This window comes from Argiope bruennichi, chromosome 1, assembly GCF_947563725.1.
Source record: "Argiope bruennichi chromosome 1, qqArgBrue1.1, whole genome shotgun sequence".
Lineage (NCBI taxonomy): Eukaryota > Metazoa > Arthropoda > Arachnida > Araneae > Araneidae > Argiope > Argiope bruennichi.
Genome location: NC_079151.1, coordinates 87,689,341 through 87,715,877, shown reverse-complemented (window position 1 = coordinate 87,715,877; position 26,537 = coordinate 87,689,341). Strand labels below are relative to the sequence as shown.

The following is a 26,537-nucleotide window of genomic DNA, read 5'->3' as shown; positions in this document are numbered from 1 at the left end:
CATTTATTAACGAAAACTAAATTGAATTTGATAAATAATAATAGTTAGGATTAAATAATTAGCATCTTTCAAATAAATACTTAATTAAAAATAAAATCGTGAAAATCTTTTTATTAATGAACTTCTGCTACCTAAGAAATAATAACTTTCTGAATTTGGTAATTCTAATTCCTGCAATCTGCCTTATGGAGCATTGTGTGCGAATGTTTTATCAAGAAAGTTCCATAACACAATTTACAAATATTATGACAGCCTATAAACATTAAATAAGAAGACGATTTAGCCCATGAACAATATTTGTGTTTGTATAAAAATAAATAAAGCATCAAACTTCATTTTCTAGGTACCATTCACAGTTATATCTGAAAGATCCATCGTAAAACAGGAAAATAAAGCATTTGAACACTCAGTTTGAAACAAAAATTCCGAAACCATCACAACCAACAGAAAAAAATATTAAGCAAAAGACACTGTTTTTAATTTCGACAAAGGTTTGTACCAATTAACATATGTTGTTTCGGTAATTAATTATTTTTTCTGGGATAGTTTTAGAGACCTTGAGCAATATCCTCTTCAAATTGTTTCTTAATCTTCTGCAAAGTCTCAGGACACCTCATCAGCTTGAGGGCCGTCATGGCCAAGGCCTTCGCCACCTTCAGAGTAGGACCTTGGGACTTTGGATCACTGGATGCTACGGTGAACTCTTTTGTGTGATTTATCGATTCAGTGCCAATATCGTAGAAAGGGTGGATGGAGGGTATGACGTGAGATACATTTCCCATGTCCGTAGATCCAGCAGGAATCATAGATTCTGAAGGAAAATAAGTCGGGATGATACCTGTAAAGAAGATATAAGACATATGGAGGGGTTTGTTAATAGGAATGAAAGATGTTCATCTAAAATTGATAGCAAAGGCATTACTTATTCATCAAAAAGGAAAAGTTAATTAATTTAAAAGTCATCATTAGTCGAAAAAAATATATCGATAGAAGGTATATTATAGATGAATTGTAAGTAAATAAGTCCCCTTAGTCGATAATCGGATATATTGGGCAGTATGATCTGAGATATATTTTCCAAGTCTGCAGAGCTAGAAGTCGGAATGCTAAATGTAAGGGACGCTTAGTGTGGATAAAATAAGTTTTTTTTGTTTCAAAGCCCTTAAAAAAATACCATTAGCACAAGAAAATCTATACATTTATTACAAATCTTTAATTAGTTGAGTCGTTAGTCGAAAGAAAGATAGATTTAAGGCATGTTACGGATAAGTTGCTTCTTAGTTAAAAAGTCGTCGTTAGTCGAAAAAAAAGAATGGACAAAGAAAATATTATGGATTTTTAGTTAAAACCGTCTGGTCAAAAAAAAAAAAAAAAAAAAAAAAGGAAGAGGGAAAGGTGAAATGAGATTCATTTTAAATGTCCAGAGATCTTGGAGGAATTTCGAATCTTGGAGGAAAATTAGTCAGAAAAACATCTTTAAAGACATAAAAGGTGTTTAACGCATATATAAAAAGATAAGTATTATACATATCAGAGGAATAAAATTAAACTAAATTTATCTAAGAAATATAGTAAGAGTTTGAAAAAAATGAATGTAGGAAGCGTTTGAAAAAGTTGAAAAGCCAAAGAACAATTTGAAATTGAAACTTTTAATGGTTAATGAATAGCCTGCATTTGATAAAATAAATAAATTTAAAAAAATATAATCTTAAAATTAATGAATCATCAATACAAAAAATTGAATCAAAATGTTAAAATTCAAAATTAAATGAAATTAAAAAATGAATAAAATAATGCTAAATAGTGAATGCAAATATGTGACAAAGTTAAAAGAAACTTAACATACATTTGAGAAAAAAGTAAACTGGAAAAATAATTTACAATGTTTAGTAGTTAAATGAAAGAAGTATTAAAATTGATAGTGAATAATTAAGTGATCTCGGTAATTCTAATTTTGAATTTCGCCTTTATATTTCATTTCAAGTCATAAAATTCTAAAAGTAACAATTTTTTTACAAAGATATTTTGAGAGAAATTCCGAAATATTTCCATTTTAAAAGCATTTATAAGTCATACTGCACACTGAAAATTACGAAGTTCTGATAGAAATGGATATCAATTCTCAAAAGCAGTTTTAATTTTGAAGATTTTTTTTTCCCTCGAATATTTCAAAAGGCGTTTTTTATATTAGTGTTTCTTTTAGTTTCATACTAAGTGTTTTCACTATAGTTCATGTGTAAAGTCTATCGATACATTGCCATTTTGAATTGGATTTCCTTAAATTAGATAATAATTCACTAAGAGAATGACCATACAAGTTGTAGGAATGAGATTACTCAGCCTTATAATAATAATAATGTATATTACAAATTCGTACCACTATTCATCATAAAATGATCAAGAAGCTTAACGCCTGATGGAAAATGCCATCAATTCAAAATTTTCTGAAAGAAAATAAAAATGTCTTCTTTTCCATTTATGATGATTGTAATTAATTCCAATTAATAGATCTCATTTATATCTTGATGTGATGTATCTTACAATATTTATATCTAATTTTAATTCGACAGTTTTGCTACATTATTCGAAGGTAATCCGATAGGAGAGATAAAACCATATATCGCATCATGGCTTATATGAATTGTTCAAGAGGAATTAATATTTGCTAAAGTGAAGTTACGATAACGAAAATGATGATGTAATGATAAAAAAAGTCGTAGCTTTTGAGCGCAATAATCATACCTACTTCCCAAATTGAGGAGATTTATGCAATGATGATGATGATGTAGTGTCCGCGTTACCACGGAAAGGGGGTGCAGTAGCTTCTCAGTGTAAAGACCCCTGAGCAACCGAGGGTAGAAGTCTGACTTCCAGCTCATATGAAGATGAAACTCTTACATTCGCTTGCACAACCCCTTTTTACTGGGGGGCACATTCACACACCTCACAGATAGAACACAGATGAAGAACAACCATGCCCGAACCGGGCTTCAAACCCGGGACGCCCAAATCACGGGAAAGATGCTCTACACCTATGCAAGGACGCCGCCGATTTGTGCAATAATGCTTGTATTTAAATTTGAGGGAATTAGGGTTTTCTTGAAATGATTCACAGATGCTAACGAAATCGAAGTCATTTAACAAAGCAAAATACATATCATAAGAAACCAGCCTAAATATTGAGAATAGTAGTGATACCTATCTCTATTCTTGTTACCATATTACAAATATTATAACGAGATGAGATTCAGGTAACACTACTTGTACTTGTAATCCATAAAATCATGGTATCTATGAATAATTTACAATAACAAATAGTAATTTATGCTTAACTCTTAAAGAAAACATAACTCACCTAGCTTATGAGCATAATAATCGTACGTATCGCCCAGAATTTTATTGGTGATGAGATTCAGGTAACAGTACTTGTGCTTGTATTCGATGGCATCCGTGCATCTGGCGGCGGTGGCCCCACTCTTGATGCAGTTCGTGATGCAGTCAGTGAGTTCATTTAGATCCGATTGTGAAGCGGCTCTCACGTACACTTCCAACCGAGAATCGGCTGGAATAATATTTGGGATCACTCCTCCTTTTGTAATGATAGCTGAGAATATAAATAAGAATACATAAATATTACAAACATGAAGAGTGATAAAATATTCTTGCGTTAATATGTTCCCATTATAATAAATATATGACGATTTTTTTTTTTTTGCTTTCTCGTTAATAAGAAGTATAGAAGAAAAAAACATTTCAGCTAGACGAATGAAATTTGATGCATGGACTTACGACTAAATTTCAGGATATCTATCAAATTGGAAACGAAATCCATTCAAAGGAACTCTCTCTCTCTCTGGCTGTTAGAGTACATGTAAAGTAGATGATGACGTCGTGTCCGCGTTACCACGGAAAGAGGGTACAGTAGTTTCTGAGGGTAAAGACCCCTGAGCACCCAAGAGCAGAAGTCTGACTTCTAGCTCATATGAAGATGAAACTCCCACATTCGCTTGCACAACCCCTTTTTACAAGGGGGCACATTCACATAACCCACAGATAGAACACAGATGAAGAACAACCATGTCCGAACCAGGATTCGAACCCGGGACGCCCAGGTCACAGGGAAGATGCTCTCCCCCTATGCAATGGCGCCGGCATGTGAAGTAGACAACTTAGAAATTTAAAGAGCAGGATAGATAGAATTTGGTATATAGATTTAGCATTTAAAATGCAGATACGTGTCAGATATTGGACCAATATGTTTAATGGTTGATGTCTGCCGGTATGTACTTTATGTATATGCAATAACTCATAAATGCAGTGACTTAAATCAAAGAAATTTGGCATGTTATCTTGTAATTATAACTATAGTTTTGTAAAAACTTTTGGTGTTAATTGACCAGCAAAAAGATGTCGGAAATGAAAATTCTCGCGATAGGTTTGATAAAAGTGCTATATTCACGATTCAATCACGAATGGTCAATATTTCGTGGTTTGCAATACGGTCCATGGCTTTTTTTGGTGCACTTTACCCCATGAATTATGCAAAAAGTTGCAATACACTTCTTCTCTGTGTTGTAATTGGTTCTTTAAAATGATTTTTTTGCAAATGTTTTACGCCACCAATTTTTGCCATACGCGTTATGTTCCAACTTCAATTATGATTTTTAAACGCACTCTTCAATTTGTGCAGGGAAAAAGATGTGTGTTGAAAACCGAAAATCTCGCATTGTTTCACTGTAACTGTAGCCATGAAACTTCTATTATTTTAAATCAGTACAGTTTGTAGTGCATACATTCAAATATAAATATCTGAAATTTTCGTTTGATTGATTGAGCCGATAGCCGTAGAGTTTACAGTTGTCGGCCACAACAAATCCTGTGGATACTGCTACGTTCAGTGGCGGTGGGGTGATTGGCTGTACAAAAGGAAAAGCAGCATATATTGGATTTTTTTAATGTATTGGGGATATTTTTTTATGATAACCCTGTTTAAATAATAATAGAAGAGAATTAAAGTTTTTTTTAAGTGTTTTCATTTCTCTGACAGGAGTTTACATTTTTTGATATGCGGAAAGAATTAATAATATTCTTGGGTGTGGATGAGGCTTTATCAGGTCACATGGGCATTATAAATGAATATTGAAGCACCTGAAAATCACTAATGCCATTTTAAAATTTAATGAGAAATTCTTATTCATTTCATAAATATTTTTTCATTATTAAAATTTTTCGCATTTCAAAATTTCTTATATTTGACGGTCAATTTTAGGATTCAATTTTAAATTAATATTCAATATTTCAAAAAAGTTATAGACCATCTTTCCCGAATGAGGATTCACTGTGCTTTTCTTTCATATTTTCTTTTGTCCTTTTCATATTTTTTTTTTTTGTCAATAATCTCTTAATTTCTTGGTATTATAAGTATCAAACAACAATAACAGCATTTTGAAAGAAATTTCAGCATTGCTTGGATTACGATTTTCCCGTAGTTTTTCTATAAGATAATTTCTTTAAGTATTTCCATTGATAAAATGCTTACGTAACAGAATGACAGATAAGAACTGTGATAAAAATAGAAAATCAATCAACTGATAATATCTCTGTGATTCAGTGATTTTCAGCTTACGAGAAGAAGATTTTTAGAATGAAAGACAGAAAACTAATGAATAAAACCTACAGAAAAATAAATAAATTTTATCATTTAATACAGATAAAAGTATGCAAGTAAAACATAATATTTTATTTGATTTTAATTATTTAAAATAAAAAAATATTTATAAAGAAAACGTACTTAAATACGATATCCAAACTTTTGATACAAAATATTGAAAAAAAAATCAAGAACAGTTTATTTAGTGTAATTTACGATTCAGCAATGTTTTTGAAAACTTTTCACTAAATGAATTCTTTAACAATGATAAAAGTTGAAAATTCCATTTGAATAACCATATAGTGGCAGACTTTTCTCTCATTTCGTTTTGCTTTAAATTGTATCGTTATATAGATTTTTTTTGTATATCCTAAAAGATTTTGAATATGGCAATAGAAACTAACCATGAATCCTACTAGAGGGCTTAATATGTTGCCTAAGGAGGCCTATGTTCTGATAAGCAGCGACAGCGGCATCCAATGCATTACGACCTTCCCAGGGAAATGCAGCGGCGTGTGCCTCTTTTCCTTTGAAGTCCACATTAATCTGCAGCACACCTCATTTAGAAAAACAAGAGGAAGTTAGTTTAGGAAACTACCAAATACATTCAGTGAATCAAACTTATAATATAAAAACGATACACAGAAAAATTGTCTGTTTTCTGAATTGCTACTTAATTTAAACCTAGATTAAAAAGAATATCATTAAATTTTCATATATGATCATACAGGTAACATCGATGTAGCTGGTAAATTCTTCAAAACTATTAACTAAAGCAATTACTTACGCTTAACCTACTGAGAACGGGTGGAAAGGTGGAAGTGAACTTGCTGGGATGTACCATCATGGCCGCATCTATCCCTTTGAAAGCTCCCATGTTCAGAAGATCTATTTTGCCCCCGCCGCCTTCTTCCGCCGGAGTGCCCAGGACAACTAGCTGGAATAATAAAAACAAGAATAATCAATTTAAAAAAAAGGGTGAATTTTAAAATAGTTTCGACAAATGTAAGACAAATAATAGTTCAAGATAAAAGTCGTTCAAGTTCTTCTTGTTGGTCATTGGAGACTTGAAGAATGAGATAACTGCAAGAGAAGTTTTTATCAAGAAAGTATACATTGTTTTTGGTTTAAAACTGCTGAAAAAACTGAGTTGCATCACGTAAGTCCACAAAATTTTGCAGCCAAAGCAGGAAAACTTAAGAATACAAACTGTTTTTATATTTTTGACGTTATGTTGTTTAGGCTGAATCTGTGCGAGAGTTTCCAAACGACATACGGCGATCAAATGTGGTTGGATTTGGAATAACTGCTTGTTTTTATCGGTATGATTGAGAAAAAGGCTTTTATTAACATTAAATATTAGTTTATTAAATAACATAATTTATTATTCAACATTAGTTTATTAAATAATTTATTTATTAAATAACATAGTTTATTATTTGACATTAGTTTATTAAATTAGTAGCTTATTAAACAACATAATATCGACATAAAACGTATTAAATAAATACCGTGTTTTTTTTTTGCAGAAATTGACGCTCTTTATATAGACACTGAATACGAGAGGAAGGAATCTTTTATTTTATTTTCTATTTTATTTTCAAGCACAAAAATTATTGCAACAGTATTTATATTGTATTTTAATAAAAATACATACTTCTATTATCCTAATATAAATAATGATATCATTCTAATATAAATATAAGCTCCAATTTTTGCTCGATTCTATAAAAGTCAAGTAGGTATTATTTTTTGCAATTTTAATTTAATCATGAAACTTATTAATGATGAATTCTAGAATTGGCTTCATATACAAGATAAATTACTGCTAAAAATTTTATCAATCAATGTTTTATTTATACAAGCATTTTATTATATCATTATTGTAGCTCCATTGAAGAATAAGTTAAATAGTTATATTTAGTACAATTTGCTAAAAATGTGCATGATTCAATACTTTCAATCATGTCAGAATGACTCAAAGCAAGAGTTTTAATTCAATAATTATTTTTATTTTATTCAATTTGAACAATATAAAATTATCAATATTTTACCAAAAAAAAAACCCTCAGTATTTTGTCTAGTAAATGAACGAACATATAATGGGTTAAAAATTTTATGATACAAGAACTGGAATAACTTAGAAATGAATTAGCTTTTGATTCTAAACATCATTGGAAATATGTATTGGATGTGAAATTCCCTCTAATAATTATTTTATGTAAAGGAAGCGGTTGTGTGAAAGTGTATTGAACGAAAAATTCACATTGCGATTGATTTTATATATAGAGATCTTTGAAGCGACGAGTATGAATGTTGTGAAGATCGCAATAAAAAAGTGTTTTCCCACAAGAAAACGTTTACAAAAAATTTCTGGTAAAGAGAAAAAATTAAGTTCTTTACATATGAAGGCGACTTTTCTAAACTGCATTAGAAATTGTTTTTTTTATGTTCAATACAAAATGAATATAAAGAATTTGGATATCTGAATTATGAGATAGATAGACTCATTCCTCGTTCAGCATTTGCTTTAGTGTCGAAAGCAAAGCATTTTATTTCTGGGTAGGTATAGGGTTGCCGACAGACTTCTTCTCATATTGTGTCAAATATATTTTTTGATTAGAAATTAAAACAGCACACAGGTCAATCCATCTGAGCGATATTCTCATTTTAAAGTAACTCGTCAAAAATATAAATTTAATATGGTCTGGCTTTATCGTTAGTATAATATTTTTTGTATTTAAATAAATGTCCTCTAAGGCATATAGAATTATTTAGGTAATTTGAACTTACTGTTTTTTTATTTTAAATTATAGAGACCCAAGGTTTAATATTTTTCCCATATTTTACTTCGTTTGGATTACATTTTTTTTATTTTAATACAAGTATGATTTAAAAAAAATCTGGAAGGCACTATTTCTTGACTGTGAAAAAACTTACCGTTCCAACCAATTTTGGATCTGCTTCCATGGCTGCTTTGACACCAAGACTAGCTGCCAACCCCGCTTCAGAAATGAGGTTATGACCACAAGCGTGGCCAATGTTCGGTAAAGCATCGTACTCAAGTAGAATTGCCACCACAGGACCACCCACTAAAATTAATATGTGAGTAAATTAAAAAGGTATCTCATGCAGAATATTTTCGAATCTTAATACGAAATATTTGTTAATCATTTCTTATGAAATGATTATATTGCTGTATTTCAAAACACGATCGCACTATATTTGGTGTTCCATACATCTTTTCAAAATTTTTTAATATGTTTGGAACGCTTTCAACGAGGTGAGTTTATCGGCCATTACGAGATACTTTTTGTAACTGTATTTTTGTCTGCCTTTTTCAGTATAATGAATTCGAATAATTTGAACATATAATCAGATGACAAAAGTAACTGCGCAGATGATTTAACACCCAATTGTACTTTGCCTTATTCTACCAAGAAGCATAAAATATTTTCTTATAGCGAGATGTCCAATAAATCTTTACAAATAATAAAGGTGAATGTATGTGTGTATTGGCACACTATAGAATAGACCGCTTGTCCAAGAATTACCAAGAATAAGCAAACACTTTGGGGGGGGGGGAGTGATGTTTATCCACAGCGATTTCTTTTGAAATTTATTTAGAATTGCAATTAATAAAACATTAAAAAACAAAATTGCAGTATCTTTAAAAAATATTGCAGCATAAAAATAATGTTTACGCCTTCTTAAAAAAAAACTGACTTTCTAATGTTACCAATTTAATTCCCATGCAGGTTTTTTCCTTAATTTTGACAATTTGTTAAAGATACTTTTTGCATAGATTTCAATTACAAAGCTCATTGTAGCACTGAATTTCAAACTTTTCATTGTTTCATCATATCTTTAATCGCGTGATTTTCTTCTACTGTTGAAAATCAAGAAAGAAAGATTATGCTAATTATATTCTATAATATTGTGATGAAAGCTTATAAGTCAGTTAACAGCTACGCTACTCGAGCATTTGTTTTTGTATTGTGGTCATGTTACTGGACTGCAAACCACAAGGTCCCAGGTTCTATCCTAGTTCATATCAATTCGCTACAATATGAAGAACCAGAAAGCGAAATTAGCTTACCGCAAAAGACAACACATTGAAATAAATAACCCATAAAAACTATGATATTGTGGGACTCGACTCCATTATGAAGGTTTATGTACAGAATAAACTGAACAGGTGTAAAGCTATTAAAATAATATATATTTTATGTTTTTCACTATCATTTAATGTTTAAAAATATTTTATCGCGGGAACCATGAACATCAAGTTGCGCATAAGAAATTGAATTACACTTACACACAACCAATAATTCAAGCGGACTAGCAGATCGCCAAATGCGATAACTTTAGAATAAAAATAATATTAGATTTGATGTGTATCACGTGATAACTACTCTTTTTACATGATATTCAGTAGATTTATAGACCGGTATCACATTGATTAATCAAAAACAAACAATTCCGATATTTTGATATTGAGAAAGTGAAAAAAAGAAATCAGAAATGACATCTAGAAATTTTTATTAAAAATAGATTGCAGCAAATAGCCTATGGGGAGGCTATGTTACCTGAGGTGATTAACTTAAAATAAAAGAAAACAGCGCATTTGTCGGAAATAATCTGGTTTTAAGAGAGTTAACTATTACTTAGCGTTTGAAGCTACAATAAAAATGAAATGTTAATTACAATTGAATTTATGAAATGAAAATTCTTTCAGGATTTATTTTGAACAGCTCAAAAATGATAATGTATATGCCTTTAAGATGTATGAATTTCAAATTTTTGATAGAATATCAATGACTATATTTTATGGATATTTTCTGCAACTGTAGTTTCTGAACAAACCAACGAAAACTTAAAATAAAAGATGGTAAATTTAATTATTCTATTCATTTTCCCATTATATTTTTCTGGTTGGTTCTATACAAATACCAAAATCTTTTAAATGCTATAATTGTGTCTGATTGAACATAAAGAAGAATATGAGAAAAGTGCATATTCATTAATTTTGTTAACATAAATGAAATTAAAATGAAGACTCTTGCGATAAAATAATAATAAAAAATAATGATTCAGAAGTGTCCTTCGCAGCAGTCAAATAATTTATATTGATGTTTTTTTCTCTTTAGTCATTAAGTTTTTCATTTTAAGTGACCTTGAACAAACACAACTTCAATTTAGAATAAGTGGAATCAGTTTTCTACTAACGAAGGGGATAAATTCAATATTATTTCTATGCTTGTTAAAAGGACTTGTTACAATTCAGGCACCAAATATTTTTTAGCTTTATAAATTTCATATTTTTAAATATATTTATAAAAAAACAAGAAGAAGCTTTGTGAAGGAATTTTAAATTGATATAAATAGATCAAATGCGTTTAATTTATAAATAAGTAACAAAAGTATTTTAATGTATTCAATCCAGAATATTTTATAATAAAAATTCATTGGTAATAATTACCAGAAATAATTTGAAATTATTATGCTTTTTTTTATTAAAACCAATGCAAACAAAAGTTGTCGTTTCTGCGGTTACTATTCGAAATATGCTTCAATTATAATTAGTTTCAATTGATGACCAGTTATTTTTCTCTTCCGTAAAAATTAGAAGTTTTAAATCATTTATGAGTTTAACCATTTCGCAGTAACTGTTAGTTGTTTTTCACATTTGTTTTATAATCTTTCAAATTTATACTATGAAAAATTGAATAAAATAAATTTCATGTTAGCTAAAAAATGAAAATAAATTGAAGCATTATGTTCAAGCAAACTGATAAAACAATTAACAATTATTAGATATACATAGCGTTGAAAAATAATAATAGTAAACTAAACAATAAATTGTTTGCTCAACCTAACAATTTAAACTGAAAACTGAATAAAACTTTCAAAACATGTTCCTAATTAACACTAACATATTTACTTTATTTTTTTTAGTTTCATAACTTAAATACTAGAGGTATAGAATTTTTAAAGATTTGGATGCCGCCATTAAGATTCAAAACAATATCAATTAAAAAAAATGATTAAAATTTTCATTCTCCCCCAGAGTACGCCAAAAAATTTACCTAACCCTTTTTCTCCGTCTATATATTTAACTGGACGAGTAATAAGATAAGAAGCTACAAACCGCAAGCCAGAGGCCGACCAATTACAAATTCTATCCGATACATTGCAGACATTAAAATAATAATATAGATATTATATGGCTATTAAAATGCTATATTTATGGTTTATATAGCTTTTAGAAATGCAATCACAGTCTCGATCCTCACATTAATATCCATTGTTTTTTAAAATAATATTTTTGAATCCTTATTAAATTTCTAATATTGCAATTTTAAAGTAATAAACCCATCTTCAAGCTAGAGATTTAAAAGCGTCATTATTAAGAATTCTTTTTTGAAATGCAAAATTGATAATGAATTCTGAAGGCTGTTAAAATATTTTAATAGCTGCCTTTGGCAATCAGTATTGTATAATAAGAATATACTTATTGTTCTCAATTTCGATTCTTTTTTACAAGAGTAACTTATTCTGCATTTTTTTTTAAATTCGTAAAAAGAGAATTAACAAGAAAATAGAGAGAGAATTATCACGCAAATAAAAAGATAATTATCAAGTAAATAAAAAGAGAATTAACAAGCAAAAAATTTGTTCTTCATAAAAAATAGACAAAATTATAGAAGCAACAATTAAAATTCCAAGATGTAATCCTTATTTATATTGAAAATCATTTAAAATACGATGGAAAAATGACAAAGAAATTTTTAAAAATTAAAAAAAAAAATATGACTGCTAAAATTTTATAAAAGCATAACTCGGTGCTTTTTTAATGTAAATTTTTGAATGCTATATTTATTGATAGAAAACGCTGTTAAAGATTTTTATACCAAAAATTGATTAAATAAAACTATTTTTTGGCATTTTGACTCTAATTTTGAAATTATTCAACCGAATTATGGAATGGTTTACATGTTTTATGTATGAATGTAAAAATGAAATGAACAATTTTTCCTATTCTAGTTTTTGAAACTTATGATTTCAAGTTACAATAAAAGTGAAAAAAAGAGATAAAGACGATTAAAAAAATACAGACTAACTGTTGAAGATAATTTATAGATATAAAAATGAATAGTGTGATAAAAATTACCTGCTTTAGAAGAAAATTCCGCTCTGAAGGCAGTTGGTAGCAAATAATTCTTTTGTACTTCGAATCCATATCGAGACAAGGCACTAGTTAAGGTTTCGTGAGCTTGTTCCTCTTTATAAGCAAGTTCAGGATTATTCCATATTTTCTGACTGATGGCATTTAAAAATTCTTTTTCTCCATCTATTTTAGAGCACACGTTGGAGAAATCGTCCTCAGACATAATGGAACAGATGTTTAACTGTTCGCTGAAATTACAACAATGAAAAGTTACAACACCTTTTAAAGATGACTTTGAACGTGGTACAGGTGTGAAAAGATCTCTTTGATAAGGCCTACATTCCTTTTTGTCAGTCAGAAATATACTATATTTCTAGTAAATTGTCATTGTATTCGTTCTGCTTACCTCAAAGATAAGGACATATGTCATCGTACTTTATAATCAGCAGGAGGTGAACAAAATATTTGATTTGAATTGCTGATTATGACACATTGATATGTATTGAAATATTCGACGTATTGTTCTTGAATGAATAAAATGTATTCAACACAATTAATGAAAATATTAATTATGTAAAAATACTCGAATATGTGTATTGTTACTGGATGATTGAAATGTATTTAACACAATGCATGAAAAAAGTGATTGTGTAGAAATATTTGAATAGACGTATTGTTCTTGGATGAAAAAAATGTATTTAACACAATTAATAAAATTTTTACCGAAGTTTAGACAACCTAAAATTTGAATTATTTATTAAAATTATTATTAAATTATTAATTATTTTATAGGTAAAATTATTTTGTTGATACAATGTAGAAAAGACTGAAGTTCATGATTTGTGAAAGAATTATTACAAAAAAATCATTAAAAAAATAACAGTCGGTATTATTTTTTAGTTTAATATTTTGATAAAAACCTTAAGATATTGTTTTAAAGCAGATAAAATAGAGAGTTAAAATTTCACGTATTTTATACTAAGAATTAGTCGAGATTGATCAGAATTTTCTCTATATCCTCAGGATTAAAAAAACATTTCGATTTTGCTCCAAATTTTAAGGAAGTGTATCATGTTTGCCCAAATTCTGCTAGTGAATAATTAATATTAAAAATAATTCTTAGATTTAGTTTTTAAAAACTTATATGGAAAAATAAATTCTAAATTCCCAGATTTGCAAAATAATTAAATAATCAAATGTTCTGGGCCAATGGTACCACAATTTTCAAAAAAAAAAAAAAAAAAAAAAAAAAAAAAAAAAAAAATTCTTTGTTCCAAAATTTTAAGAAAATGCCTAGCATTTTTCTATGTTTTACTTTTAAATAGCTCCTATTAAAATATTTTTTATATTTAATTTGTTACGATCATAAATGAAAATGTTAATTTTAAATTCCCAGCTTTTATTGGTTGCATAAAGTTAAACATATATAACAGGAAGAACATATTCTCATACTTCAATTATTTTTATTTATGTAGAAATAATTTTCTTCTAATGGCAATTAAGAAGAGAATTTTGAATTATAAAAATAAAAAGCAATTCAGTAAATTAGTTTTTAATTCCCTAGCAACGACAATTTCCATCAACTACTGTTTGTGAATTGAGTTATCACGAAAGTAACTTAATGTCTTGAATTAGTGCGAATGCTATTTCCTTTCAAACTAAATGTCAAGGGCTGTGTGATATATCTGGTTCTTGCGCCATTAAACTTTAAAAAAATCAGCGAACCAATCTGAATTAGTAGTGACAATTTAATTCCGATTATATAGTTGATTGTAAAAGTATTCTGAATTAAAATTAAATGTTCCTGATTGTCTAGTTTTTATAAATTTTTAATAAATAATTTACATTAACAAATAGTAATTAGATTTTATTTTAAAAAATTATGTTCTGAGGGTTTTTTTTCCATTTTTTTATTCTGTTTATCAAATATCCTGCCCAAGACACAATATGGTAAGATGAGTTTTAGACAGCAAAACATATTATTCATGCTTTATAATTATTTAAAAGAATGCAAGAACATATAATTTCTTCGATATTTTTAAATTTATGTTTAATTAATTTTTTTTTGAATTTTGTACAATATTACCTGTTATCGAATATCCTACTTGAATAGAAGCTCAGAATATCTGGTCACTTTATATGGACACTGTAGATTTGCTAAAATCATGGTTCGAGTGCACTTGGAAAAAATAAAGCAAGAATTTAAAAATAACTGGATTAATCCTAAAAATTTTGAGATACATTAATTATTATTTGTAGAGTCGTGTCTTACTAAATTATCAAACAAAATAACTTTAATAAAGGAGAGCAACTGTTATTCATTTCTCAACCAGAAATGTCAGATATTGTATTTACATCGTCTGAAATGATATGTTTTGAAAAATATTTAAAATCGTTTATTTCATGAGAGATTAATGAATTTTTCATAATTATAATGTATTTACCTGGAATCGATTTAAAAGAACAATATATCTTTACAACAATTTATGTCGAGAAATGCCGGGATACGCTGGTCTGGTGGTAATATTTTGGTTTCGAGACCTAAGGGATCCAGGTTTCAAACAAGATTCTACCAAATGTCTATCGTAGATATACTTGACGAACGGTAACACTCAATGTCAAATATGTTCTCCTCGAAGTGGTATAGGGTGGTTTTGGAGAATGTATGTTCTTTTTCAAGTGTCATCCTTTTCATTTAATTGAGGTTTAGAGGGCCTTTTAAAAATAGCTCTGGTGCTACTTCAGAAGCAAAATGCTAATATGACTAAACCAAATTAAAGCCTTGAACCTTGAGAAACGTTAATAAGCAAAGAAAAATTATTGCTACTTCCATCGTGAAGAAATGTTTATTTTTTTTTTTTGTATTCTAAATTTTTCCAATGAAAAAATTAAGTTAAATAAATTTTTGCCACTTCTACAGGATTTCCAAGATTAATTATTATTTTATAATATAAAGCTTTATACTATTTTATAACGTAAAGTTGAAGCTTAATTATATCCAACTCTACAGAAAGAAAAAAAAAAGTGGTTAGATTTTTACAGCAACAAGAAGCAAGTTCATTTTGAATGCAAATTATCAATAGGGAAATAACATGTAATAACATTTTGATGGTTGTTGTGACTTAGTGATTAAATGTTGACTTTTTTTATCGGAAGATCAAAGGCTTCCGAATTTCAATCGCAGAAAATGTCCACCATGTGTACGAATATGACGTAGATATGACGCCGTTTTCTTAATATTTTTACAGAAATTCATCTGATGGATGCAAGTTCAGTCCAACAAGTTCGATAAAAATAATGATGATGTCGAGATATCTTTATTGTTAATTTTTAATTGTTTTGATGAGCTCAAACCTTTTTTCTCTGATCAAGATCACGAAACATACAAACATTTTCTTCTTTGAAGGGCTCTTATTAGTTGAGCTTCAAAGTTGTCTTTCTAGTTTTGATTTGTCAAGAAGTCAAATATGAATTATATAAGATCCATGGAAGTTATTTTGATACAATTCAAATTCTAATAAGGGCATTAGAAACAAAATTTTCCAGTTTTACTACTTTTTTTGAAAATGCCTTTCTTTTCATTTATTTGTTTCAATGGCTTTATCATTATCGAAAAAAATAAGCAAGACAAATCAATACTATTTTTTTTATTTTGATACCATTATCTTAATATACGTTATCATAGTGTTAATTTTTTTACATAATATGTCCCAGGCAGAAACGAGCGAGAACTACTAGTTTTCAATACAGTAGATGGCAATAATTTATTTTGAATATTTTAAAATGGAGATATTAAATTTGCTTATCTATTAAATACTAATAATATTAAATTCAAAAAAATTAAGATGTTATAATAATTTTGTGAATAACTCAGTATCAATTTTATGAATAATAATGATGTAGTAATTTAATGAATAAGAATGGTATAGTAATTTTATGAAATAAAAGATAATAAAAAGACTACGTGAATGAAAAAAGTTTTATTAGAGTAGATTTTGATACTATTATTAGACAATAAAAACGTGGAAAGAATTGTGGAGACTTTTTTATGACTGTACGTTTATTGAAGAAGAAATTTATTGCTGTATTTTTCTCTGAATCGTATATGATAAAGTCAAAACATCTACTTATCAGAAAAAAAGAATCAAGTCAGTGAGAGAGTTCTACTTATTTTGTATTACGGTTTTTATTTGTGTCAGCCCGTAGTAAGAATATTTATTATGAGCATTTATTCTGTCATTTTTATTTTGAAATAATTATTCGGGCTAATTTCAATTTAATTAATTAATACTTTGATTTAAAGACAATAATTTAGCGTTCAGGTAATAAGTCATGGCACTAGCATTAGTTAATAAGTTAGGTACATTAAATTGCATCAAAAACACAGAAAGAAGTAGCAGTTATCTACATAACAAGCACCATTCTTTGATGATAATAATTTACTCTCAGAATTGTATTATTTGATATTCTACTGGCCTTATTTGTAGATTATTCAAAGCCCAACATTTATTATTTATAATGACCCTTCATTATATGTCCTGATAACAAAGATAGCTTACATCAAGACAAGATAGTTTCAATAATGACCGGATTTAACATTCTTTACTTATACATGTAGAGCAAATGTTTGATGGAATCAGAATTCTATTAAGTTGTATTCAGATTAAAAACTGAAAATGCCATCAGGTAGAAAACAAGACATTGTTGCAAATTTGAAAATTATCTAGTATTCTTTTACTGTATATTATATTTATCTAAAGTCTGAATTTGCTTAGCGAGATTCCAGGTATTCGTCATCCATTATGCCGTGTCATTATGCTTTTCCCCAAATGGAATGGTGAATACCATATTATTCTTGTAAAGCAATATCTTGCTTTTTGAAAATTAGATCTCATTATTGTTTTAAGAAACATCGAATGCTTTTAGAAGATAGAAAATTATGGTTTTCTGCTTTGTAATAGAAGACATAAGAAAATTTGAGAAAAATTTATTCAAGAACTGTAGGTAAGTAATATTTTCGGATTTGTTAAGTGAAAATTTTTTTTAACGTATGTTAATGAAGCTCAAGGAACTTAAATGGTCAAGAGAAAGGGAGGAGGTTTAAAGGATCAATTGATATTATATATTTAATTTTTATAGCAAGACCCTTTCATTATCCAATAAAAAGAATAGGATGAAATAAAGTTACTTAGAGTGCGTTGAAAGCCAAATTTTCTTTTCTCACTGATAAAACAGTCACGTGTTTCTTGACATGTACATTCCTCATAAACTTTATTTTATATCACATTTGAATTTCTTCATAACATTTCGGTGGAATCGGATCTCAAGCCTGGGACCTTAAGTTGAGAATTAGACCACCGCGGTCCTCAAGGGCATTGAAATCACCCCAAGAAGTAGATGGGTCTCATTGCATTTGAAATCCACATTGACTTGCATGATACCTTAAAAAAATTGCATGCTTAATACAATCATTGCTAAGGATGAATTAGATAAAAACTCTATGAAATGACAAATATCAATTCTTCCAGCTGTTAACATTTTTTATACAGAAAATAAACGAAAAAAGTATTTTTCAGATATGCATTAGAAAGTTCAACCTATCTGAACTGGCATAAGAGACACATTTTAGTCCACAGAAACCTGTAATTGAAAGTATCTGAAAGACGAGATATCTCGTCGGAAGCATTGAAAGTGTTAAGACAATATCCTCAGTTACGAATGCGAGTATATGTAACAAGGACTTTTTAAAAATATTTAAGGGAGGGTACTCGTGAAGTTCAAATTCCAATTCACTCTGTTATAGGAAGTCATTATTTATATTCATATTGTTTATCATTATGAAAATTTTCATAATATTAACACCATATTTAAGGATTAGTTTAAATTAATATAGTTTCATAAGGTATAAATATTCTTTTTTTTTCAGAATTAACATATCTTAACAAAAATATTAAAATTGGATTTTCATTCATTGCCATCAGAATTCAATAAAATGCATTAAAAATGAGCAATGTGATAGACTTTAGACAATTAAATTTTTTATAACTTAAAGAAAATCAAACAAATTATACTTTAATATATTTGTGGTGAGCCAATTACATAAATTGCTTTATGAAACTTTTTACATTATTTCTTTCCTGTATTTCTGGTAGGCTTTCTTTTATTCTATCTACCGAAATAAAAAAAAAGGACGGAGGAGCTAAAAAAATCTGTATATGCATAAAATTGTAATTTTAATTAACTGATTATTAACCCAATTATGGGCAGTTCTAAGGATTTCAATTATAAAAACTTGAGGTTCATATTCTTCCAATTTGAAAAAAAGTATGTTTTTTTTTAACGAAGATCAATTTTTTAAAAATGTTTAAAAAAAAAGAATTTGTATAAATTACTATTAAATGATAAAAATATTTTAATAATAAAAAAATTCTTAAATAGTAAGCATTAGATACGCATTTAGGTGTGAAACAATCAACAATGAATGAATTTATCATTTATCTCAAAAACAATCAGTTCAATGACTTTAAATTCTAAAGTACAGTGCATTAACCTGAAAACAATCTTCAGAAGTGCAAGCTTATTAACAAATAAAAGAATATTCTAATCTAAAAGGTAGTATAAAATATATCATGAAGAAATGGAATAAATAATGTACCAATATATGAAAAATAAAAATGCTTATTTCTTGTATTTTGATAAGCACGATTTCCTAAAACATTTAAAAAATATGAAGTAAAAGGTTGCATGCCTTGCTTTCCACATTAATAAGATTGAGAAAAAATTTTTAAAAGTGACTTTATTTTAAAACAAAATATGAATTCCTATGTTTACAATCTGTTAGTTTAAATTTCAAGCACGAAAATATTTCTATTATTGAAACTTTGTATATGAATTATTTTTTTTAACTTTAAATCTTTTTTAAAAAGAACAGAAATTAAAGCTTAAAATTAAATAAAAAAAAACCATATATTTTTTTAATTTTTAAAATTAAGAAAATTATTAATTTTCTTTGAAATATAAATTAAAAAGATATTAATTATTAAAAATATTTGTGCACTTTTCTTCATGTTCAAATTCATGCTTTTAATGCACGGATATTTTTTAGGGAATGGTTATATATTAATGATGATAGTACATTCCCTTCATAAATTTTATGAAAGCACCAAAAAAACAAATTGAATATTAGTCTGAGATATTGATTAGAAGTATATTGTGCACCGAAAAGATAGGTATTCCAGTAAAAATGAAAGCTGTGTTGGGAAAAAAAGCCTTAATGTGTACAAATTATTAAGTTATAAATTACATTACTCTATATAGTGAAAAAATAATATGTAACTATTAGACAAATCTGGGCAATCTAAAGAAAACAAAAATTACGCCTGACAGTTGTATCAATAAGATAGTTCCACTGAGACAAACATCAAACTAGAGCTCAATTAATGAGAAATTTTCCCATTTTTTTAGAATGAGTTAATAAATTCTGTTTGGCGCGATGTCTGCAAATGCTGGCGAGCATTTGATTTAATTTTTCTCCCTGTGCAAGAAATATCGGGTGGATCCTAGCTCAGCCCACCTCTTGGCGTCTTTTAAAATTCTCACCAAACGAGTGGCGATAACGTCGCCAATGTAGCAACCTATACGGATTTTTTTATATTTATTTTTAATTTATTTATTTGTTATTCTTATTTTCATTTATTTATTATTTTATTTTATTATTATTTATTTATTATTTTATTTTATTAATAAATAATCAACCCAGAAGGATTTTTTAATTTTATTTTTTAGTATATTTTTTTTAATTTTTTATTTATTTATTTATTATATTTATTATTATTTTTGTCCTTCAAGTATCGTTTTTTTAATTCAAAAATAATAATAATAACAAATATTCAATTAGTAGTCAACTTGGCGAGATTTCAAATAAGTCGCCAAGAGGTAGGCCCATCTAGGATTTTACCGAAATATCTTTTTTTTTCCAAGTCTGTAGAATCGTTGTATTGTCTTCTGTCTACATATATTACTTTTGTGAGTTTTTATCGATCCAGATCGAAGCTGCAAAGTGGATAATCGACAATATGTACACTAATATCCATAATATCCACTAATATCCAGAAAGTGAACTTTACAGAATGAATAGGAGTTTTGCTTTGTAGGAACATAAACAATGGACCTCCAATGTACCCTGATAGGGAAAGAATATATTTTTCAAGTAGTTGTTAACTGCCTGTAACATTCATACGATTGTCTACAAAGGCTACATCAATTTTTTTTTGGAACATCCGGATTGGGTCCATACTATAAAGGAACAATCACCAGTTGTCTCTTAGAGAATATCTTTTTATCGTTACGCACATATTACCAGTTATATTGTCAGTTATCTGAATCATCCAAAGTGAATTTTTTTTCATCAATGAGGACTTCACTTCCTGTGCGAATTTTATTGTGTTTCTTTAATAAAACACAACAAAATTTGCACAGGAATAATTTCTTTGCGTTTTTTGGTCAACTTTGGAGCTGTTTTATTCTTTCAGTAAACTACATTTCCGAACTTCTTTACCACTCTATGGACCATAGATTTTGATATAAGAGGATTTCCTAGTTTGGTCCAAGTGGATAACGTATTTTCAGATTTTAACTCCTTTATGATACTCCTTTTATGTCGAGGCGTCACATTTAATGATCGCCCAGACAAGAATTCTTGAGTTATTTTACTTTTAATGATGATTTTTTTTAACAATGAGCATTTCCAAATCACAAATAATTGTTCACAACATTATATGATCTGTTTAAAAATTTAATCATTGCTCTATACGATTTTCAATGCTTCTTAAATGCGTCAATTTTTTCTTCTAAGCTAGCTAAAGATTAAAATAACGGTCCATTTTTTAAAATTACAACACATCGTTCAAATTTTCACTATAGCCAATGTATTCTCGCACTAAGATTTAACTATGATATTAATGCAGATTATATGGAAATACTCGTCTGGTTACAAAAATTCGTCAAGGCGGATTTATCTTTTTGAAACGGTTTCAAAATAGAAATTTGCATGAAATGAATTTTTTATATCTAACAAATTGTTAATTGAATAATTATAGCGATTATTATATAATTATCTCTGTCAAAAAGTAATTCATTTTCTCAATTAAGTGTCGAAATTTATAGGTTTATCCATCATTTCGATACAAACTTATTAATTATAATAATGGAAACCAAATAAAAATTTAGAATTAAAAAATACATTTAAATGTGAAAAATCGCAATAATTCTTTTATTTTTATTATTTTAAATGAATTATCATAATTTTAATTACGAAAAAATAATCAAAAGATCCATAAAATTTACAAATGGATATTATATCGAGTAATAAAGAAGACAAACCGATATTTCAGGAAGAAGATATTTCACCAATCAAACTATTCGATTTTTATTTTTACTTCGTATTTTTTCAAATTATTATTAAAATTAACTCATTATTCATAACGTTTCCAATTTTTGAATATTTTAAAAGTTACTTTTGTCCCAAATAACTTACTTAGATACTTGGAGAAGTAATATTGCAATCACAGGGATGCGTCATTACAGCTGCGTCAACACCTTCTAATATTGATTCTGATATGTGGAAATGCATAAAGGTACTATTAAAATTTTCCGTGGTGGTATGAAAAAATAACTGAATAAAAGTTAAAAGTAATTCGTGGGCAAGAATGTAAGATAGAAGTGACTGGCAAGGTGAAAGGAATTAAAATAGAGAAATTACAAATTATATTAGTCAAATAGTTGAAGAAAAACCGATAAAAAATCAATAATGATATCTTTGCTTATTCTACTGATGTCTCTTATCCCATTTAAAATTACTTATTATTTCAGTAGGTACCTTATTCTTTAGGTTTTCTTAAAATTATTAGCTATTTTAACAGGTAATTATTTTTTAACGTTTTAGCTCAATATGAGAATTGTAACTATTTTCATTTATATATGTCTTCTAAGAATTCCCTTTCATTTTATTTTATAAGAAGTCATTTTCAGTATCTAATAAGATATTTGATTATTGTTATTTTTTTATTTACCTATAAGTAGAAACGCTCATATATTCAGGTGAGTTTAAAAAAACCGTGATTAGGAACCAGTAAGGTTCGCTTTATGTTTAAAAATACAAGCATTCTTATATTATACTGAAGCAGAATTACAAATTTTACAGATAAATATTTTCCCAAATTTTGAAGTTGTTTTGTCGTCTATTTTAAATTGTATTCTTTTAACAACTTCGTTTTCATTGTATAGCCTAACTCTTATATAAGGCGAATCTATTTATTATGATTATAATCTATTTTATATGTTTGAGAGGAATATGAGTCAGAATCACACTGCGTTTTTCTCTTGCATAATTGATATGTTACCGAAGATATATCAATATTGAGAAGTAGTAAAAAATACACCGTAAAGTTTAATACTTTCGTATTTATTAAACCATATTATATGCAAACCTGAATACTATATGCAAACCTGAATACTATATGCAAACCTGAGGTAGGAGATCACATGACAGCTTATCTAAATCATGATATAATTCCAATGAGCTAAGTACTAAATGGTATGCTATATATTTACTGTCATCAATGAAATGAGCACAAGCACAAGCACTTGTCCCACCCAAAGGCACATGTAAAATATTGAATGATCTGAACGCATGATAGCATTGGTGGGAATTATGGTCGATTCTTAAGGGCCACGATGCAATCTTCTGGTAGAAAGCACTTCTCGTCATCGGTAGGCAGGGGGGGGGCAGAAGCCAACTCTATCTATACTGTTATTATAAACAGCAGGGGGGCAAGAAACATACCGGAAATTTCACATTTCCAAACCTGAGGTACCCCTCCTCCAGAGGAACGAATCAAAACGGCCACTGATGTGTATTGCTTTTATGAAGTTCAGGAAGTAGAGAATTACGAGTTAAATTTCCAGAGAATAACTCTTTTCTACGGTAAAATTGTAAAAAAAAAAAAAAAAAAAAAAAAAATAGGGAAAATAATTCATTTACAATATATTCAGAAATTGAAACTGCTGTATGAAAGAAAAAAAAAATCCGCTGTAGTTCTTTCTAAAAAGTAGATTAAAACAGATTAACCGTTTACGAACTTTTTTTTTTAATTCTAAAAATTATAGTTAAGCAAAATTAAAACGAAGCCAATTTGTGTCACTATATTTAATATAGCTTACGTGTAGACTAGATATTTCTAATTCTAGAGAAAATGTGCAGATAATTGCGAAATTTTAAGTTATAAAACGAAGAAGTGCAGACTATTTTTTTTTAATTCTTAACGAGTATTCTTATTAAAACACAGAATAAAAAAACATTTTAAAGTTATAATGATTATTATTTTAAAGTTATACTGATTTTATATCAATACAAAACTAAATCATAAAAATGAACTTCTTTTTGAGTTCTGGAAACGATTAATATTGATATAATGAGGATGTTTGAAAAGCGAGTGATAACTAAACTACTGTCCTCTTCCTCTGAACTGTGGCTAGAAAATACGATGTATATCTTAAACTAGCCAGACATAACTTCTAAATGGGATATTAGTGGCATAACTAAACTTAAAGATCAATGTAAATTTCCAAAATTATATGGACGAAGGAAGTTTTAATGTAAATAAACATAAAATATAAATAAAATGTTTTTTACAGAGGATGCTAAACATTATGAATAAGAGAGATGAAATCTGGATGGACCGCAAAATTAACTTAAGCACTCCGGTGGCTGTTACAAAGTTGCGGCAAATAGTGGGACACATTGCGGATGTGCTATTTTCGTCACTTGGAAAACACAAAACAACAGCCTCGGAGATAGTACGTAATCCGCTAAAAAAATGGATTTATTTGAAAGCCCTCCCAATTTATGATGTTATGTTTTCACTCAAAGCAGACTTGGCTGCATAATTACTAAAGCAACTTTAACCCTAATATTTGATTATGAATTTTCAAAAAATTACTATTTTTTAAAAAATTTGTAAGGGAAAAAAACCGTCATTGTTTGAGCATCTTCAGGAAAAGGGAAAGAAATAAATAATTTTAATCAAATTTCATTTTTAAAACCAGTTATTCTTAGATATGTTGTAAAATTGTATTTATGTTTTAATAACTTTAAAAGAAATTGGGGTATTTCATAAAGTGATGAAAAATAATCAATCAAGACTCAACTACTTTTCTTTATCATAAATCTTTCACTTAAATCATCCAATAAAAAAACTAAAAAAAACAACTTAATAAAAAAGCCATTTCTAATGACAGAATTATTTTGTTTGGTATTATAAAGAAAAGCAAAATTCTCTCTTTACACCAATTATACACGTTATTTTTTATAAGGGAATTAGATAAAAGAAACAGTTGGAGAACTTTTAAAAAAAATTCATTGTTTTGTTTCTAACTTCTAAGCAATTGCAGCAATCGTAAACTTTCATAGTGTTTCATATGTTGAGTTCCGAGCACATGTTATATGGTGATTTGTGCTAAATGTATCGATCACTTCTTAGTGTAATTATTACAAATTATGAAACTATTTTTACATTTTAGAAGTATGTGTTTTAATTTTATTGAACATATAAGTTAATACCTTACGAAACACTGAAATATAGGCACACTGTTTGGTGACAAACAAACGACACTTTTATATGAAGAGTATCTATAATCATTAGTGAATATATTTAATAATTATAGTTGCAAATATTTTAATCTTAATCATAAATAATTAAACTGTAATATTAAATTCTGTATAAATTTATTTTTTCATTCAATTTTTTATGGTAACTTTCAGTTTCAAATACAAAATCAAAATCTCATGATTAAATGTTCGCGTACTTAGCAAATTTACCATTTCAAAGAAACAGTAGATGAATTATGAGTAGTATTAATAAACCATATATTGTCAATTTATAATAAAAAGGCTATTCAAAACGTAACAAAATATAAAATGCATTTCTTCAAATGTAAAATAATATTTTAGCATCTTTGTAAATTATGAAAACCATAACTTAATAGAAATAGAGATACAAAAAAATCTCTTGCCTATCTACTTCATGCTTGCAAAATATTATCAGTTATTTTTCTCTATCCTTGGAGCTTCTTTCTAATATAAATTAATGAACTGGGAGAGCTGAGGTGAGTAATATTATTGAAATAGAATAGAAAATAAATTGTGATTTCGGATATGTAGTGGTTTCGACTACATATAAATAATTAATAATAAATAATAATAAAAAGAATAATTTTCATTGCTTAAAATAATTTTAATGCAAATCAAAAGATGGAGGTATCCGTCCCTTACCTCTCACGAAGCAAATGCTATTTAGGTAGCATTCGAGACGAATTATCATTCAAAATTTATCAGAAATGATGGAAACTGATTACTGTTAAAGTGATATCTTATATAATGGCTGGGGCCGTTTGATATTAGAGTACTGCAGTGGAAATGATGACAAATAAAAAGTCTTGGGATCGGTCCATAATAAAAAGTCAAAGGATTGGGTCCGACAAAAGGAAAGGTTTAATTTAAACACAATTTATTAAGAAGAAATAAAATTAAACACATGATAAACTATTTACAGATATGATGGGAAACTTATAAATACCTAGACTGTCATTACAGGAGCCGAGACCAGCACCGAACCACCTTACAAGTATAATGACACGTATTTATATCATGCCTTAATT

General features: G+C 28.1%; 1 protein-coding gene across 3 annotated transcripts; it reads right to left on the bottom strand.

The window, feature by feature from the left end:
- Positions 1–189: 189 nt before the first annotated feature.
- Positions 190–26,537, bottom strand: LOC129966288 (xaa-Arg dipeptidase-like). Of its 3 annotated transcripts, none has more exons than XM_056080725.1 (7): positions 26,456–26,537; positions 12,825–13,069; positions 8,591–8,742; positions 6,449–6,587; positions 6,055–6,207; positions 3,356–3,604; positions 190–838 (listed from the first exon to the last, which is right to left on the bottom strand). In XM_056080725.1, exons 2-7 carry the CDS (start codon positions 13,042–13,044, stop codon positions 549–551), a joined length of 1,203 nt encoding a protein of 400 aa, XP_055936700.1. In that variant the 5' UTR covers positions 13,045–13,069; positions 26,456–26,537; the 3' UTR covers positions 190–548. The 3 variants fall into 3 exon arrangements, with proteins under 3 accessions (XP_055936700.1, XP_055936684.1, XP_055936692.1); XM_056080709.1 differs by having other exon boundaries at positions 195–838; positions 6,055–6,196; positions 6,438–6,587; XM_056080717.1 differs by having other exon boundaries at positions 195–838; positions 6,055–6,196; positions 6,438–6,587; positions 26,430–26,509.